The sequence below is a fragment of the Pongo pygmaeus genome, chromosome 19 (genome assembly GCF_028885625.2).
Source record: "Pongo pygmaeus isolate AG05252 chromosome 19, NHGRI_mPonPyg2-v2.0_pri, whole genome shotgun sequence".
In the NCBI taxonomy this organism is placed as follows: domain Eukaryota; kingdom Metazoa; phylum Chordata; class Mammalia; order Primates; family Hominidae; genus Pongo; species Pongo pygmaeus.
Window position 1 is genome coordinate 82,653,199 of NC_072392.2, and position 15,913 is coordinate 82,669,111.

The 15,913-nt window shown below is 47.5% G+C and overlaps 1 protein-coding gene across 5 annotated transcripts in view; it reads right to left on the reverse strand.

Annotated features, from left to right (window-relative positions):
- The window catches only part of PECAM1 (platelet and endothelial cell adhesion molecule 1), a 93,049-nt gene that overhangs the window by 57,317 nt on the left and 19,819 nt on the right, over window positions 1-15,913 (reverse strand). For 2 of the 5 annotated variants that reach the window (XM_063656301.1, XM_054459019.2), the window contains exons 2-3: window positions 7,797-7,958; window positions 7,684-7,710 (exon numbers count right to left, since the gene is read on the reverse strand). In XM_063656301.1, coding sequence (XP_063512371.1) covers window positions 7,684-7,710; window positions 7,797-7,860 — 91 coding nt within the window. In that variant the 5' untranslated portion in view covers window positions 7,861-7,958. Of the gene's footprint in view, window positions 1-7,683; window positions 7,711-7,796; window positions 8,108-10,240; window positions 10,350-15,913 lie in introns of those variants that run through there. The other 3 variants (XM_063656302.1, XM_054459021.2, XM_063656303.1) reach the window with 3 other exon arrangements.

The following is a 15,913-nucleotide window of genomic DNA, read 5'->3' on the forward strand; positions in this document are numbered from 1 at the left end:
GGCGTGGTGGCTCATGCCTGTAATCCCAGAACTTTGGGAGGCTGAGGTGGGCAGATCACTTGAGGTCAGGAGTTCGAGACCAGCCTCCTGGCTAACATGGTGAAACCCCATCTCTATTAAAGATACAAAAACTAGCCAGGCGTGGTGGCAAGCGCCTGTAATCCCATCTACTCGGGAGGCTGAGGCAGGAGAATCACTTGAACCTGGGAGGCGGATATCGCAGTGAGCCGAGATTGCGCCACTGCACTCCAGCCTGGGTGACAAAGCTAGACTCCATCTCAAAAAAAATAAATAAAATAAAAAGCATATTAAACATTTTCAGGTTAATTTAAAGCAACTTTCCAGCCTCCCAGTTTTGCTCACTCTACTGCGTGCTCTCCACACGAGTCATTCATCTGCTCTCCTGTTTACTGAACGAGCTGCCCATCCCTGGCTGGTTATGCCCTAGACCAGCAGACAGTGCTGGGTACAGAAGGGAGTCAGACATACCAGGTTCAAACCCCTGATCCCACAGTCCTTAGCTGGGTGATCTCGGGAGTTATTTAACCTCTCTGGGCCACCACGTCTCCGCCTACAAAGTAGAAACATGAATACCTGCCTTCTCTGGTATCTTTAACCTAAACAGTGACTGCGGCAAAGTGGCTGAGGGAACAGAAGGGGCCATGTATATACTGCCCAGTGCCTGGCCCCTGGTTGACATTCTCTGCCTTCTTCCTTAGCACAATTCATAGCAAACATTTAAGGGGGTTTTTCTGTGCCAAGCACTGTCCCGCATACTGGGGGTTCAGAGAACAGTGAGGCTGGCAGTGTCCGCCCTTGGAGAGCTCAGTCTGCGCTCCACAACTCTTCCTACTCTGGGCCTTCCAGCCTCAGCACAACCCTTGCGTGAGCCTCCCACTGACCAGTCCTAGTTCATTTGATTTTTATAAAAGCTCTCCCTTTTTAAAAAACAATTTTAAAGCAAATTTGGCTAACGCACCAAGCGGTGGTTTTTTCAGCAGGGATGGTACCCACTAGCATGGGGCACTTCCATCATCTTGTTTTTCTAAGCAACTCTAACACACATTATCTGCTCAAATAAACAGACTCGGCCGGGTGTGGTGGCTCACACCTGTAACCCCAACTCTTTGGAAGGTCCAGGTGGGTGGATCACCTGAGGTCAAGAGTTCGAGACCCGCTGGCCAACATGGTGAAACTTCGCCTCTACTAAAATACAAAAATCAGTTGGGCACGGTAGCGGGCACCTGTCATCCCAGCTACTCAGGAGGCTGAGGCAGGAGAATCACTTGAACCCAGGAGGTAGAGGTTGTAGTGAGCCAAGATTGCGTCATTGCACTCCAGCCTGGGCAATAGAGCAAAAACTCCATCTCAGAAAATAAATAAATTAACAATAAATGAACTCAATGGATGCACTGGCAGGAACACCACATTCCCATGGCTAGCTCAAACAGACAAGGGAGAAGAGAGGGCAGGATGGAAAAAGGAAAAGCATTTTATAAAATCTATCAAGATATGAGTCTCAGCTCTTCATCTTAACACAAATATCATTGACAAAACAACAAGAACAGTGGCCTAGTTTTCACTGCCACAACAACCACCACCTCCCTTGCTGTAGCTGCCCTTCAAGATGCCCCCCCAATGATCCTTGCCTTCTGCTCATCACACTTACACGTGGTCGCCTCCCACGTTAACATCAACCAACAAAATACTCCATCAGGTGATAAAAGACAATGCAGCTTTTAGCCTGATCACTCTCTCTCCTGTCTGGGATCCCTCATTCTAGGGAAAGCCAGCAGTCATGGCATGAGCAGCCCTGTGGAAGGTCCCCATGATGAGGAACTAAGGCCTCCAGCCCATAGCCACAGGAGTGAGCTTGGAAGCAGATGCCCCAGACTCAGTCAAGCCTTCAGATAACTGCACCCCTGACCAACAATTTATCTGCAATCTAATGAGACCTGGTGCCAGCACCACCCAACTCAGCCACTCCTGCATTCCCGACCCTCAGAAACTTCAGGATAATAAATCTGTGTTATCTTAAGCCAGTAAGTTTTAGGTAAATTGTTAAGCAGCAAAGGTAACAAATATACCACGCAACCAAACTTCAAAAGTCTCTGCCTGATTCTTGTTTTGATAATATGGAAAACATTATCTTTCTAAATAAATCAGCCAAGCACAGCCAAACTGAATTACTGCCTGTAGGTCTCACTATTTACACAGAGTGACTGTTCACAACCTGGGGGACACAGCCCCTGGGAGGTGCATGGGTGGGTGTTAGGAGCCTCATCAACTACCTCCAATTGTGTGCAAATGTGTGCTTTTTCTGGAGAGAGGGCCCACAGATTTCCTTACTGAACCCAAAAAGGTTCAGGACTACTGTGATGAAGGGTGGGGCTGTGGGACAGCCTAAAGAGGTCAGATCTTTTCAACCTGGGGAGATGAAGGTTGACGGAGAAGGATCCAAATTTGGAAAGTCACCACGGAACAGCCCGTGACCACAGTGCCAAACCCCAACATGCTAAAAACAGTGGGACCTTGACCTCAAGGCCACTCATCAGTGGATGGTGGTGCTCCCTGGAAACATGCGGCACCATGAGTCAGCCAGCCACCTGGCCCTCAACCTGGAAATGACTCAGGGAGAAAGTGGAGGGTACAGGAGAAGGAGGGGCTGCCCACCCTTGTCAGGAAAATTAATGGGAGCCACGAAGCATAGAGTCCCTGATGAACTTCTGTGCTCATCAGAGAGCACACTGAACCATCTTCCTACCCGAATCTCAAGCATCTCCAAGTTCAGTTCAAGTTCCCATCCATGAGACATGTATCGAGCACCTGTGCCAAGTGCTGGGCTGACAGAGTAAATAAGGAATCATCCTTGCTGTCCCAAACAGCAAAGGTTGGTGGGGCCCACATAGCTGGACTCCAGTGATATCAGTAAGCACCAAGAGGAAGGGCTGCCCAGGAGAGGTCAAGGAGTCTGAAGGAAGTGACCACTGAACTGAGCCTGTCAGGCCAAGGACAGGCAGTGGGGTGCTCCAGGTAGGAGAACAGCGTGTACCAGGACACAGGGGTGTAAGAAATCCATGCATTCTGGGCATGACCCATTAGAGAAACCAGAGTGTGGGGCTAGAGAGGCCAGGTGGCTGGGTCTGTGGTGCCAGAATGGAGGGCCGGCCTGCTGTGCTGACAAGCTGGGCCCTGACCTGAGGTGTCAGGAGGGGTGTGACAGCACCCGAGGCCAGTAAACAGCCTGGAAGTGGTTCAGGTGAAAGCTGATGAGGCCTGAGCTAGGCGGGTGCAGTGGGGATGAGGGAAGGATAGGCTCGGGATCTCTTGAGTGGACTCAACAGGACTTGTTTCTAGAGTGTTGAAAATGTTCTAGAATGAATCCTAGCACTTCGGGAGGCCAAGACAGGTGGATCACTTAAGGTCAGGAGTTTGAGAACAGCCTGGCCAACATGGGGAAACCTTGTCTCTACTAAAAATACAAAAATTAGCCGGGCATGGTGGTGCATGCCTGTAATTGCAGCTACTCAGGAGGGTGAGGCAGGAGAATTGCTTGAATCTGGGAGGTGAAGGTTGCAGTGGGCTGAGATCCAACCACTGCACTCCAGGCCTCGGCAACAAGAGTGAGACTCTGTCAAAAAAAAAAAAAAAGAAAAAGAAAGAAAATGTTCTAGAATTAGACAATGGTGATGGTTGCACAACAATGTGAATGTACTAAATGTCACTAATAATAAATGTTATATTATTTGTATTTTACCACAATTTAAAAAAAGATTTTGTTTGATTGGATATGGGGTTGAAAGAATGGAAGATAAACTTCCTGGATTAGATTCCCAGGAGGATGTGTGTGCCACCAAACTAAAATAGAAAATGCCACACACAGCTGGGTGTGGTGGCTCATGTCTGTTATCCCAGAGCTTTGGGAGGCCAAGGCAGAAGGATGGCTTCAGCCCAGGAGTTCGAGACCAGCCTGGGCAACAAAATGAGACCCCAGTCTCTACACAAAAAACAAACAAATAAAAACAGAAAAAGATAAGGAAGGAATACAAAGTGACGGTGGTGCAGCTGCGTGCAAGGCGCCAGTAGGAGGACCGGGAGGAGACATCAAAGTCAGCCTGTGTTAACTGGAGGCTCAGGGCAGAGGTCAGGGCTGGACTGTGAAGGTGGGAGGAGTGTGGATTTAGGGGAGGGGGGAATGTGGAGGTGTTGAAAGGGGAGCTGGTCTCCAGGAAGGATAAGACCAGGAGCCTGCAGAGACCAGGACGGGGTTCAGACTCCAGGAGAAGACAAAGTAAGTCCAAAGTCAGCCATGGGGCAGAAGGAGGAGGGTTTGTTAGACAGGGAGGACACAAAGCAGGGTAGAGGATGGAGAAGGTCAAGGAGGGAGGCTTTGGGGCACGATCAAAAGTCAAAGGCAGGAAAGGGGTACAGGGAGCCGAGGGCTGGAAGTGTCCGTTGCCTTTGGCATCAGGTGGTCCCTGGTGACCCCTCAGCAAGAGAAGACCCAACAGCCGGAGAAGTGGGGCCTGAGGCCAGGCTGCTGGGAGGTGAGGCGTGTCTGAGAGGTGAGGGGGGTAGGGACAGATTATAAACTAACTTTCAGAGAGGTTCAACTGAGAAAGGAAACTAGAAAGGCCAGATGAGGGGGACACGAGATAAACGGCTGGGGGGGTGTGTCTGCGTGTGATTTTTCTTTTTCCTAAAAAGAGTTCCCATTCACTGAGAGAACAGAGCCAGAAGCAGAAATAGAGATTCTAGAAGTGGTGGTAGGGGAGAGGGACATGAATGCACGTAGGTGTGGGGTCCTGGGGGTGAGGAAGGGTCTCAGCCTAGGTGCTTGGCTGGCCCCCATCAGCTGAGGAGCGGGGTGCACGTGTCCTCCGAGGCCGGGAGGGAAGCCGAGAGGATGGGTGGGGAGGCTGATAAGCCTGCAGCCAGGCCCAGGCGAGAAGTTGAGGGAGTTCCTCCAGATGACTGTTTTCTGGGTGAAGATGGAGCAGCAGTCACCTCCTGAGGCAAGGCAGCTGCAGTGAGGTGCGGGCTGGAGGGGAACAAAGAGGCCTGAGATGGAAGGAAGGGAAAGGGCCGAGGCTGTCCCAGGACCCCAGCTGCAGAGCGGGAGACTTGGAGCAAGCCTGCAGGCCATGCACTGCAAATGCTGGCCTTGGGGGGCCTAAGGAATGGAGACCTGGTTCCAGCCGCCGCCCTGCCCACCCCCAGTGTTCACCCTGCTTGCTCGGTGCCTTGTGGCCTCCGGGTCTGTTTCCTCGAGTGTAAAACAAGGCAGAGGCCTGAGAAGGCAGTGGGAGAGTCGCTCCCTGTGCCACATTCTGCAGTTCCAACGTCTTCCCTGAAGGTACAAAGAACATTCATTCTCTAGGAACCCAAAGGAGGGAGCAATTGACTTCCATGTGGGGTGGAGGGGGAGAGGGGAGAGCACCACGGTTTTGGGAAGCAGGATGTTGCGGGTAAGAAAAAGAGGGACCCCAAAGCGTGAGCGTCTGCAGGGCAGTCTGGCCCAAAGGGTGTGGCCTGGGAGGGTACGAGGGCTGGGGTGGACAAAGGGAGAGTGGGTGGGGCAGGAGCCACAGTTGTAAAGGTGGGCTAGGACCGTGTAGTAAACACCATTGTCATTTATCAATCACCGCGAGGCGGGGGCCAATGAATCACCTCCTTTTATCCAGTCTCAACCTTACACCCACTTCATGCCCACGAAGTTCTCTTATCATCCCCATGTTACAGATTGGGAAAATAGCTCAAAGAGCTTAAGTAAAACTGGTCTAAAAGACTTGAGTCAGGCCTATGGCTCCAGACAAATGGTGCGGCTTCAGAGAGTGGAAGTTCCAGTCCCAGTGTCCAGCCAACTGCCTCTCCCGTGGACAAATCGGTTATTTCTTTCTTTCTTTTTTTTTTTCTGAGACAAAGTCCTGCTCCGTTGCCCAGGCTGGAGTGCAGTGGCGCAATCCTGGCTCACAGAACCTCTGCCTCCCGGGTTCAAGCAATTCTCATGCCCCTGCCTCCCGAGTAGCTGGGATTACAGGCATGTACCACCATGTCCAGCTAATTTTTTGTATTTTTAGTAGAGGCGGGGTTTCACTATTTTGGCCAGGCTGGTTTTGAACTCCTGGCTTCAAGTGATTCGACCACCTTGGCCTCCCAAAGTGCTGGGAGCCAACGTGGCTGGTAAAATCAGTTATTTCTGAGGCTCGGTGACACCATCAGTCCAGCAGGATAATTATGAAGATTATGGATATCCTGCCTCCATGGGTTGCCATGGGGATCAAATGCCCAAGGAAGCACCGTACAGTTGAGCAGAGAAGCCTGGCAGAGCGGCTTTGCCAGTGGCCAACTAGCCCTCCCCAGCCTGGGGCCACTGCTCTGAGGCTTGACTCACCAGCTAACTTCACCTCCAAAGAGCTGTGCAATTTGCCTGCAACCCAGTCACCTCCATTCTTTGCTAATTGCAGTGACTTCTGACTAGGAAATAGGGTTCTGTGGGCTCTCCCTCTATTCACAGCCCTGGGACACTACTGAGCCCCCTCATTCATGTGGTCCCAGAAGAAGCAGAACAAAACCCTCTCATCTCAAGACAAAGGTTCAAAATTAGCTGTAAAGTGGAAGATAAACCAGGCTTCAAAGATAGGCAGCACCCCGCTTCCCTTTGTGCAAACACAAAATATTACAGATATACTTGTAGCCTCACAGGTGAATGGAAAATGAGCTCCAGTGTGTGATTTTTATCATTTAGGAGTAAAAACAGTAGCAACAATTTAAACTAGGATCTGTCTTCATATGTCTAACAAATCAATTATATCTCATTTGCAAATAAAAACAGTTGGGGATAGGTTACAATATTTAAATAAGCCATTATGGTAAAACAACAAAAAACTAATTATGGAATTGCTCATTAAAAGAAAAATCACCTCCCCATCCCAAAAAACAGCAATGCACTGGAATCTAGAAAATGTGAGGCCGGGCGCGGTGGCTCACACCTGTAATCCCAGCACTTTGGGAGGTGGAGGCCAGCGGATCACCTGAGGTCAGAAGTTTGAGACCAGCCTGGCCAACATGGTGAAACCCCGTCTCTACTAAAAATACAAAAATTAGCCGGGCCTGGTGGCATGCACCTCTAATTCCAGCTACTTAGGAGACTGAGACAGGAGAATCCCTTGAACCCAGGAGGCGGAGGTTGCAAGGAGCCGGGATTGCGCCACTGCACTCCAGCCTGGGTAACAGAGACACTTGTCTCAAAAAAAAAAAGAAAATGTGTGCTACTTATAATTGTGTTTTTTGCCATTTTTTAAAAAAGTAATGGCAAAAACCACAATTACTTTGCAACAACCTAATATATTTTTAGACTAGTCAAGAGTAGTCGTGAGAACAGAAAAAAGAACATGGAGTTTGATCTGTAACTGACTAAACAATTCATCAAGATAACCCACTACCTTCAGACCAGCCAAGGAAACGTATGCTACTTCTAAAACACACTGACCAGAACTTGGCTTAGATCTAAGCCTTTCTAAAAATGCCCACATGGAATAAACTTTAGCTCTCAATTGGAATCTTTTCGTTAATTGTTAGAAGTATCAAACCCCAGCAATTTGACATGCGTTTTAGGCATCACAGAAGACAAAGGAGGAAGCCAGGTAGAAACATCTGTTACAGTGGAAACATCAGACTTACAGTTTTCTTGACTCTCAAGGCTTGAACCTGCAAGAAACGGAAGAAACATGTTGATTCCAGAAGCTTCGATGCTCATGGAGTTAAAGTGATGTGGAAACAGAGTAAACACTCACAGAGCAGAAGGGTCAGCAGGACTCCAAGCCACATCGTGGCCCCTCGGGCCCACCTCGGCTGCATCCTGAGAGTGAAGACTGCAGGCACAGTTAGTTCTGCCTCCGGGCCATGACTCGCTCAGCAGAAGGCACTGCCCACAAGTCACCGTTGATAAACCCGCCCTGTGAAAAGCAGAAACCGCTCTGGTCACTTCTCCCGGCGCCTGCAGAGAGACCGGCTGTGGCGCTGGTCAGGTAATGGCAGCCATGGCTGGAAACCGGGAACAATGGGGCCTGGGCTGGCCTGATATCTCCTCAGGAAATGACCGGCCTTCCTGAGGGGCCACCGAATGCAGCCGCTTTGTTTAGTTTCTTTAGGGAAAAAACACGGCACAAGTGACATTTGCCTCGGCGTTCTTGACCCTCCCTCTGTCTCCTGAGTTTGGGGGCCCTTCTCATGGCACGGTGAGGGGATTCCTCCCTGCCTCCAGCCTCCACCCACCACCCAAAAGGCTGCTCTCCCAGGACATCCAGAAAGATCTCTCTGCTTTTCCAGTCCTCCCCTTCCCCCATCAAAGAGGGCTTTTCCCACACAGCATAATTCTGGGCCCCTGCCTTTCTTGGGCTGACTTTTCCCTAAAATTGCAGGTTTGTCAAAGAGACCTGCTGCTGGGGCAGGCTGAGCTTGGAATGCAGTGGAACTGAGGCGGAGAATAGCAGAGGAAGTAGGGGGCAAAGAGGACCCTTGGGCGTAGGCTAGCTTAAGCAATAGCAAAAGCAAAAGATGTAAGATAGTAGAAGAACATACGAAATAAGGGAGTAAACAGTAAGAATAGAATTAACGGCTGGGCGCGGTGGCTCATGCCTGTAAGCCCAGCACTTTGGGAGGCCAACGCGGGCGGATCATGAGGTTAGGGGTTTGAGACCAGCCTGACCAACATGGTGAAACTCCGTCTCTACTAAAAAAAAAATACAAAAATTAGCCAGGCATGGTGGAGCACCCCTGTAATCCCAGCTACTCAGGAGGCTGAGGCAGGAGAATTGCTTGAACCCAGGAGGCAGAGGTTGCAGTGAGCTGAGATCGCACCATTGTACTCCAGCCTGGGCAACAGAGTGAGACTCCATCTCAAAAAAAAAAAAAAAGAATAGAATTAACTTCTTCCATGGCGATAAGGAGTGACATGTTAACCCAATATCGTACCCTTTAGAAGATGGCTTCAAATCTAAAAATACACTATTCCTACTCCTTCAAGCCTCAAAATACGTTATTCCTACTCCTTTTAAAAGATACCTTGTAGCTTTAAGATTGACCTTTGGGGCCGGGAGTCGTGGCTCATGCCAGTAATCCCAGCACTTTGAGAGGCCGAGGTGGGAGGATTGCCTGAGGTCAGGAGTTTCAGACCAGCCTGGCCAACATGGTGAAACCCTGTCTCCAATAAAAATACAAAAATTAGCCAGGTGCGGTGGCACACGCCTATAATCCCAGCTACCCGAGAGGCTGAGGCAGGAGAATCACTTGAACCCCGGAGGCAGAGGTTGCAGTGAGCCGAGATCGAACCACTGCACTCCAGCCTGGGGTGACAGAGCAAGACTTTGTCTCAAAAAAAAAAAAAAGATTGGCCTTTGGACTTTTCATTGGGTAATAGATATTTTGATGGTAGAAAATACTAGAATCTGGCTGAGCACGGTGGCTCATGCCTGTAATCCCAGCACTTTGGGAGGCCAAGGCGGGCGGATCACCTGAGGTCAGGAGTTCAAGACCAACCTGGCCAACAGGGAGAAACCCGTCTCTACTAAAAATACAAAAATTAGCCTTAGCCGGGCATGAAGGTGTGCACCTGTAATCCCAGCTACTTAGGAGGCTGAGGCAGAAGAACTCAGAAGGTGGAGGTTGCAGTGAGCCAAGATTGCATCACTGCACTCCAGCCTAGGCAACAGAAGTGAAACTCCATCTCAAAAAAAAAAAAAAAAAGAAAAGAAAGAAACTACTAGATTCTGACCTTTGCATCAGTTTCTAAAAATCTAACTTGTTAGAGTCAAAAGTTATGGGATGCTTTGGAAAAGAAGCAAACCATGTGGATATCACATCAAAATCTCTCAGACTGTCTTAATATTTTATGGTGTTTCTTTATAGTCTGTAATTTAAAACATCAATCAAATATTGCCACAAAAAGTAATATAATAGATAAGGGAGTAAGTAGTAAGTTGGGACATGGAAGGTAAGAGAAGTAAGTTGAAAGGACTTCCAGTAGCTATTTGGTCACAAAAAATAAAAGTAAAGATGGGCAATTTGGTCAGAAGTGGGGGTAAACAAGGTTGAACAACTAGCTTACAAGAAATAAAGTAGGGTGAAAGCACAATAAGAGAAACGCAAGTGACGTTAAGCAAGTGAGGAAAAACATGTAAAAGGCCATGAAAGGTAACAAACCGGCGCTGAGAACCACTCACAGGTCAGCCCACTTCACCCCTCTCCGAGAGTGTCGCTGTGCTTAATAAATCATTTGCTGCTTCGCTATTTGTACGTGTGTCATGTCCAATTCTTTGTTTATGGCACCAACAGCCTGGAGCTGCATGGCACCATCTGGTAACAGAACTAGGAAGCTCTCCCCGGCCTTTGGTGTGGATGACATACGCAGCCCTATGAGAGGCCCCTCTCCAGCATGCACCCCTAAACAAATGCGTACTCTACTGGGCCACTATGCGGGAGCTTTCTAAGATATACATCATTTCTGCCGGGCATGGTGGCTCATGCCTATAATCCCAGCACTTTGGGAGGCCGAGGCGGGCGGATCACCTGAGGTCGGGAGTTCAAGACCAACCTGGCCAACAGGGAGAAACCCGTCTCTACTAAAAATACAAAAATTAGCCTTAACCGGGCATGAAGGCATGCACCTGTAATCCCAGCTACTTAGGAGGCCGAGGCAGAAGAACTCAGAAGGCAGAGGTTGCAGTGAGCTGAGATTGCACCACTGCACTCCAGCCTAAGCAACAGAAGTGAAACTCCATCTCAAAAAAAAAGAGAAAGAAAGAAACTACTAGAATCTGACCCTTTGCATCAGTTTCTAAAAATCTAACTTGTTAGAGTCATAGAGTCAAAAGTTATGGGAGTCTTTGGAAAAGAAGCAAACCATGTGGATATTAATAACACATCAAAATCTCTCAGACTGTCTTAATATTTTATGGTGTTTCTTTATAGTCTGTAATTTAAAACATCAATCAAATATTGCCACAAAAAGTAATATAATAGATAAGGGAGTAAGCAGTAAGTTGGGACATGGAAGGTAAGAGAGGTAAGTTGAAAGGACTTCCAGTAGCTATTTGGTCGCAAAAAATAAAAGTAAAGATGAGCAATTTGGTCAGAAAAGGTAAAGTGGGGGTAAACAAGGTTGAACAACTAGCTTACAAGAAATAAAGTAGGGTGAAAGCACAATAAGAGAAACGCAAGTGACATTAAGCAAGTGAGGAAAAACATGTAAAAGGCCACAAAATGCAACAAACAGGCACTGAGAACCACTCACAGGTCAGCCCACTCACCCCTCTCCGAGAGTGTCGCTGTGCTTAATAAATGATTTGCTGCTTTCCTATTTGTACGTGTGTCATGTCCAATTCTTTGTTCATGGCACCAACAGCCTGGAGCTGCGCGGCACCATCTGGTAATAGAACTAGGAAGCTCTCCCCAGCCTTTGGTGTGGATGACATACGCAGCCCTATGAGAGGCCCCTCTCCAGCCTGCACCCCTAAACAAATGCGTACTCTACTGGGCCACTATGCGGGAGCTTTCTAAGATATACATCATTTCTGCTGGGCATGGTGGCTCATGCCTGTAATCCCAGCACTTTGGGAGGCCGAGGCGGGCAGATCACCTGAGGTCAGGAGTTCGAGACCAGCCTGATCAACATGGAGAAACCCCGTCCTTACTAAAAATACAAAAATTAATCGGGTGTGGTGGCGCATGCGTGTAATTCCAGCTACTCAGGAGGCTGAGGTAGGAGAATCGCTTGAACCTGGGAGGTGGAGGTTGCAGTGAGCTGAGATCACGCCATTGCACTCCAGCCTGGGGGACAAGAGTGAAACACTGTCTCAAAAAAAAAAAAGATATACATCATTTCCTTTCACTCCTCTGTTTGAGACCAGAAAAAGTCAATTTACAGCCTGCCATAATACAGCCTTTGCTTACCTTTCAAGCCTAGTCTCTCACCACTTCCTTCCTTGCACTTGCATTATGGCTGCTAGAATTTCTAGTTCCCAGCACTCTTCATCTGTCTGTGCCTTTGTCGGGGCTGCTCCCCTACTTGGAATGCCTTCCCCACTTCTTTCCAAGCAAATTCCTACCCATCCTTCCTAACTCAGTTCAGGAATCCATTTCTCCAGAATTTTTCCTTGTCTTCCCCAGACTGAGCTGCCCTTCCTCTGCAACCCCCTCACCTCCCTGGTTTTCCCTCTATCGGACACTTTTTTTTTTTTGAGACAGAATCTTGCTCTGTCGCCCAGGCTGGAGTGCAGTGGCGTGATCTTGGCTCACTGCAACCTCCACCTCACAGGTTCAGGAGATTCTCCTACCTCGGCCTCCCAAGTAGGTAGAATTACAGGCATGTGTCACCATGCCCGGATAATTTTTGTATTTTTAGTAGAGACGGGGTTTCACCATGTTAGCCAGGCTGGTCTTGAACTCCTGACCTCAGGTGATCGCCCACCTTGGCCTCCCAAAGTGCTGGGATTACAGATGTGAGCCACCGGCCCAGCTGTCGGACCCCTTTTTTTTTTTTTGAGATGGAGTCTCGCTCTGTCGCCCAGGCCGGAGTGCAGTGGCGCAATCCTGGCTCACTGCAAGCTCTGCCTCCCGGGTTCAGGCCATTCTCCTGCCTCAGCCTCCCAAGTAGCTGGGACTACAGGCGCCCCCCACCACACCCAGCTAATTTTTTGTATTTTTAGTAGAGACGGGTTTCACCGTGTTAGCCAGGATGGTCTCGATCTCCTGACCTCGTGATCCGCCCGCCTCAGCCTCCCAAAGTGCTGGGATTACAGGCGTGAGCCACCACACCTGGCCGGACACTTTTATTATACGATGTGTCATAATGGCCTGTCCTCCCCCAAATGGACTGCAATCTCCTTGATGACAGGGACAGTGCCTGGAACCTAGTAGATGATGAAAAAGCATCAGTGCAATGGATGATTGTCTAGATGGATGAAGACAAGCTACTGTATTGTCTGAATCAGATGATCACTGCCTTAAGGGTGCCATGTTGTTTCTGAAATGCCACCCTCTAGGACTTCCCCATGGTAAAGCTAAGACAGATACAAACTGGCCACAATCGAAACCAGATTCCTCTACCTCAGGGCAAGAACCAAGAAGTAATGGTTTCCAGCTAGAAAACAATTCCTCTCTCTGACCTACGGTTCAGTGGAAGTTTTGATAAGAGCCTTGAACAGCAATACACACTTTACCCATTTACTTCTAAAGGAATGTTTTCCATTGTGTTATTTGCTGTTGTTTTGTGCTCGCCATTCCCCACTGTAAGCTATCTTCTTTGGCAACCTACTGGAAATTACCCTCACCTATCTACCAAATTTTGATGTGGGAACAAAAAAGGAAACACCATGATTAATAAAATAAATTTTGGCTTCAATGGTAACTTTTAGATACTGCAGAGTAAGCACCTTTTGCAGAGCGACAATTCAAATGATAGTGATAAATGCCAAGACCCCAGACCCCGTGCCCTCAAGTTCCAAAGTAAATTTCTAAAATGTGGCAATTGCTTCATAAATGATTCTAATATTTTCAGGATACCATGATAAAATAAAGCTTTATTTAAAAAATAAATGTTTTTTTTTAGAAAATTGAAAAATTGTATCCCATGATTCACACTGTGTACCAGAATACATTCCAAATGGACCAATGATATGAATGTACAAATAAACCCATAAAAGTTCTAGAAGAGGCCAGGCACAGTGGCTCATACTTGTAATCCCAGAACTTTGGGAGGCCAAGGTGGGCAGATCACCTGAGGTCAGGAGTTCAAGGCCAGCGTGGCCCACATATAGTGAAACCCCGTCTCTACTAAAAAATACAAAAATTAGCTAGGCGTGGTGGCACATGCCTGTAGTCCAAGCTACCTGGGAAGCTGAGGCAGGAGAATCACTTGAACCTGGGAGGCAGAGGTTGCAATGAGCCGAGATCATGCCACTGCACTTCAGCCTGGGCAACAGAGCAAGACTCTGTCTCGCAAAAAAAAAAAAAAAAAAAGTTCTAGAAGAAAACACAAAAGAAGAAAAGAAGTCCTTACAACCTTGAATGGCAGAGGCTGGTTTAACTAAAACTTAAAATCCAGAAGCCATAAAATTGATTGATAAATTGTACTTTATGAAAAAAAAAAGTTCTGCTTTGCCAAAAAAAAAAAAAAATTAGTCAAGAGAAAAACTGCTAACTGGAAAAAATGTTTGCAACTCACATCATGGACAAAGAGATAACCTCCCTAGTATGTGAAGAACACTCATAAATTAAGAAGAAAAAGATCAGGAGTCTGTCTATGCTACTCTGGCTTGGGAGGCTGCCTGATTAAAAGAAAGAAAATAAAAGAGAAGAAGAAAAAGAAAAGACCAACAATCCAATAGAAAAATGGGCAAAGAATATGAACAGATAGTTTCCATAATGTAAGAAAAAGTATCTGAAATTGGAAATAGGCAAAAATGATTACCGCATGCCTGTCCAGGGTTTACCTGACGCTCTCAGGTTATTAACGTTTGTTTGACTTGCTGTTTACGGTAGACTAGCATACTTTACGATCAGTAGGGGAGGGTAAACATTAACTTGTAGAAAGCCAGTAAAGATGCAAAGGATTCTTGTTATCTGTGGCAGAGGGGTGGGTGGCAGAAACTGAGCAGTTGGGGACTTTTCTTTGTAAAGCTTTCTGGCTTTCTGTACTTTTGTTATTTAAATCATGTAACTGTATTACCCTTTCACTTTTTTTTTTTTTTTTTGAGATGGAGTCTTGCGCTGTTGCCCAGGCTGTTGTGCAGTGGCACTCTCTCAGCTCACTGCAACCTCCACCTCCAGGGTTCAAGTGATTCTCATGCCTCAGCCTCCCGAGTAGCTGGGACTACAGGCATGTGCCACCATGCCCAGCTAATTTTCATATTTTTAGTAGAGATGGGGTTTCACCATGTTGGCCAGACTGGTCTTGAACTCCTGACCTCAGGCGATCCACCCACCTTGGTCTCCCAAACTGCTGGGATTACAGGCGGGAGCCACCATGCCGGGCAGTATTACCTTTAAAATTTTAATTAAGAAATTGAATTTCTGTTCAGCTTTATGAAGTATTATATAATTGACATACAATAAGCTGCAAATGTTTAAAGTATACACTCAGAAAAGTGTTGACATGTGTATACCGATGAAACAACCTCTACAGTCTAGGAAGTAGACACATCCACCACCCCCAAAAGGTTCCTGTGCCCTTTGTCTCCCTTGTCCTCTGCACCCTCCCCACTGCAAGGATTGATCTGCTTTCTGATTAGTTTGCATGTTCTGGAATTTTGTAAAGATTCATACAGTATGTACCTTTTATTATTATTATCATTATCTTTGGTGTGTCTTTTTTCTTTTTTTTTTTTTTTTTCTTTTGAGACGGAGTCTCTCTCTGTCACCCAGGCTGGAGCACAGTGGCACAATCTCAGCTCACTGCAACCTCCACCTCCCAGGTTCAAGCAATTCTCTGCCTCAGCTTCCGGAGTAGCTGGGATTACAGGCACCTGCCACCACGCCTGGCTAATTTTTGTATTTTTAGTAGAGATGGGGTTTCACCATCTTGGCCAGGGTGGTCTTGAACTCCTGACCTCGTGATCCATCCGCCTCGACCTTCCAAAGTGCTGGGATTACAGGTGTGAGCCACCACGCCCAGCCTGGTCTATCTTCTTTCAATCAGTGTAATTATTTTGAGATTCCTCCATGTTGTCATGCTGGTGGGTGTATCAATATTTCATTCCTTTTTACTGCTGAGTAGCAGTCCATTGTATGAATACACCACAGTTTATTTATTTATTCGCCTATTATTTTTTCTTTCTTTTTTTTTTAGAGACAAGGTTTTTCTTGTTACCCAGGCTGGTCTTGACCTCCCGGCCTCAAGCCATCCTCCTCAGCT